The following is a 2,782-nucleotide window of genomic DNA, read 5'->3' as shown; positions in this document are numbered from 1 at the left end:
GTGCCGGATCTAATGGGGGATAAAAGACAGTTTATGACAATTCATGACAGAGAAAATCACATCTAAATCCTCACCATACTATTGCCTCATCATCTTATCTAGATTTCTAATTTCTTGTACTTGAAAGATAGAAGAAATAAATAAACTTTCTCTATAGGTTTACTGACATTGTTAAGCACTTTTAAGTAATTATTATGACACATATCCAAAGCTAATTTTGTATTCGTGTGTTTACATTTTCTCTTAAATAACTTTAAGAGATAAATAACCTTAATAAGGAACTCCAAGTACAGATAGCAACATTTGATTGTTTTGATTTCCTTGTCTTAGGAGACCATGGACATTGAAGCATACTTTGAAAGAATTGGTTATCAGAAGTCCACGAGCAAACTGGACTTGCAAACATTAACTGAAATCCTTCAGCATCAGATACGGGCTATCCCTTTTGAGAACTTGAACATCCATTGTGGGAAATCCATGGAACTGAGCTTAGAGGCCACTTTTCATCACATTGTGAAGAAGAAGCGGGGTGGGTGGTGTCTTCAAGTCAATCATCTTCTTTATTGGGCTCTGACCATGATAGGTTTTGAGGTCACAATGTTAGGAGGATGTGTTTATAGCCCTCCAACCTGCAAATATAGCAACACTATGATTCACCTTCTACTACAGGTGACCATCAGTGGCAAAAAATACATTGTAGATAGTGCATTCCCATTTTCCTTCCAGATGTGGGAGCCTCTGGAATTGACATCTGGAAAGGATCAGCCTCAGGTGCCTGCCATCTTCCACTTGACAGAAGAGAATGGAATTTGGTATCTGGGACAAACTAAAAGACAAGAATTTGTTCCAAACCAAGAATTCATTGATTCTAATTTTCTTGAGAAGAACAAACACAGAAAAATCTACTCTTTTACTCTTGAACCTCGAACGATTGAAGATTTCCAGAACGTGAGTGCATACTACCAGAAATCGCCAACATCTGTTATGACAAACACATCACTTTGCTCCCTGCATACCCAAGATGGGGTCCATGGTTTAATAGGCACCATTCTTATCCATAAGAAATTCAATTATAAGGACAATGTAGATCTGGTGGAGTTTAAAACTCTGAAGGAAGAAGAAATAGAAGAAGTCCTGAAGTGTGTTTTTGGTATTCACTTGGAGACAAAGCTTGTGCCCAAATGTGGTAATTGGTCTTTTACTATTTAGAGTAAGAAAGGAAAATGGTCTTCAATGTTTCTATATGTACTTATTCTTTCATGTAAAATAATCAAATTATTCAAATTAGGTGACAGAATAAGAAGCCATGAGTTATTAGCACAAAGTTCTTCAATGATTAACTGGTATCATATCAACATCTGTCCCCTCCATTACATTAAGAAAATCATAGACATACAATTGCTTTTTCTGTAAGATTAACCACTTAGGTAACTAAATGACTTTTAAATAAATGTGCAATTAAAAATGTAATCACAGTAAAAGTGCTTTAATGATAATATAGTTGTTTTGATATGTACTATAAAACCCTCCATGTTGACTCATTGTTGAATTCATTCAAAGGTTATAATGGTAGTTAGGTAAAGTGAACAGTGCAAAGTTCATGTTCCTCCAGCAAAGATTCAGATTCATTTTTACAACATGCCCTTATATGACAAAGGCAGAAACAGGGAAGAATAAGATTTAGTGTTGGTTACAAGTAATTCTGAAAATAAGAATGATACCAGTAGAAAGTACTGAGAGATGAAAAGCCATGAACTTGGCACAGCTGGTCAGGTCTCGCACAATGGCCTTGGCAGTTTCAATTCTGTATTCATGATGTTTCTCAAATTGTTACCATTCATATTTAGAATATACTACTTCCATTAAAAAGTTCATATATAAAGTAGTAATTATACATTATAAAATACAAATCAGTTAGAAAACACAGCACGAAAGAATACAGTTGACTAAAACAGTAAGAATCAGAGATTTTTTAAAAAAAGAGTAGCTATATTTTGAGTCTAGGTGAATTTTCCACACTTTTGTCTTCTTCAAATGTACTGTCTTATCTAAGAATCAGATTCTTGCAGTTCCTTCCACTCAGTGTGATCAGAAATAAAATTTTCTTACAGAAGCCCTGTATTTACTCTATTTTGTGTCCTTCCTAGCTTGAAATCATGGTTCCATTGTTATTTCCCAGAATCATATTTAACTAAAGGATGATATGAGACATCCAAGATCAAGCATCTCAACCAGGCATTTTAGCTTTTGGATTCAATGTCAGGGCTATTGTTTAAAATTCAGACATATTCTTGCATGTGTCATCAACTAAGAAAAAGTAATGAGATATGTAAGGCCTAGAATAAATGACCATTTATTAAGAGAATAGGCCAGATATACATGTGAATATTTTATATAGTTAAGTATTCACTCAGGAAATAATATTCACTTAGGAAGAGATGGACAAGAAACCTGTCCTGCATGGGAAGAAAGAATGTCAATGTCACTTTGTCTTCCAGTTCCATGGTTTTCTCTGTCACCGTCAAGTCAATCTGGTACTCTTGAGCTCAAAGGGTTTTTGTATTTTGACCAAGACCATTTCAATGTCAAATCAAATCAAATCAAATCAAAACAGAACAAAACAAAACAAAAACACCCAAAACAGTAAGATAGTCAAGAAAAGTAGATCCACAGAAAATGATGCAGTTACATTTAAACATATCGGTAGTGCATGTATAAAGTGACTTATCAATGTAATCAGCTTTTCTTCACTATTTCAACCATTATGGGCACAGGTTGGGAG

At 34.6% G+C, this 2,782-nt stretch overlaps 1 protein-coding gene across 1 annotated transcript; it reads left to right on the top strand.

The window, feature by feature from the left end:
* Positions 1-289: 289 nt before the first annotated feature.
* LOC116914643 (arylamine N-acetyltransferase 3) lies at positions 290-2,059 on the top strand. Its single transcript, XM_032919037.1, has one exon. The coding sequence runs from the start codon at positions 337-339 to the stop codon at positions 1,207-1,209; it is 873 nt and encodes a 290-aa protein (XP_032774928.1). The 5' UTR covers positions 290-336; the 3' UTR covers positions 1,210-2,059.
* The last annotated feature ends 723 nt before the right edge of the window (positions 2,060-2,782 follow it).

This window comes from Rattus rattus, chromosome 13, assembly GCF_011064425.1.
Source record: "Rattus rattus isolate New Zealand chromosome 13, Rrattus_CSIRO_v1, whole genome shotgun sequence".
NCBI classification, from domain to species: Eukaryota; Metazoa; Chordata; class Mammalia; order Rodentia; family Muridae; genus Rattus; species Rattus rattus.
This window is presented reverse-complemented; position numbering and strand designations above follow the sequence as displayed.

What these genes read in the sequence shown, in the direction of transcription:
- LOC116914643 (XM_032919037.1), top strand. Translation starts at nt 337, where the DNA reads ATGGACATTGAAGCATACTTTGAAAGAATTGGTTATCAGAAGTCCACG.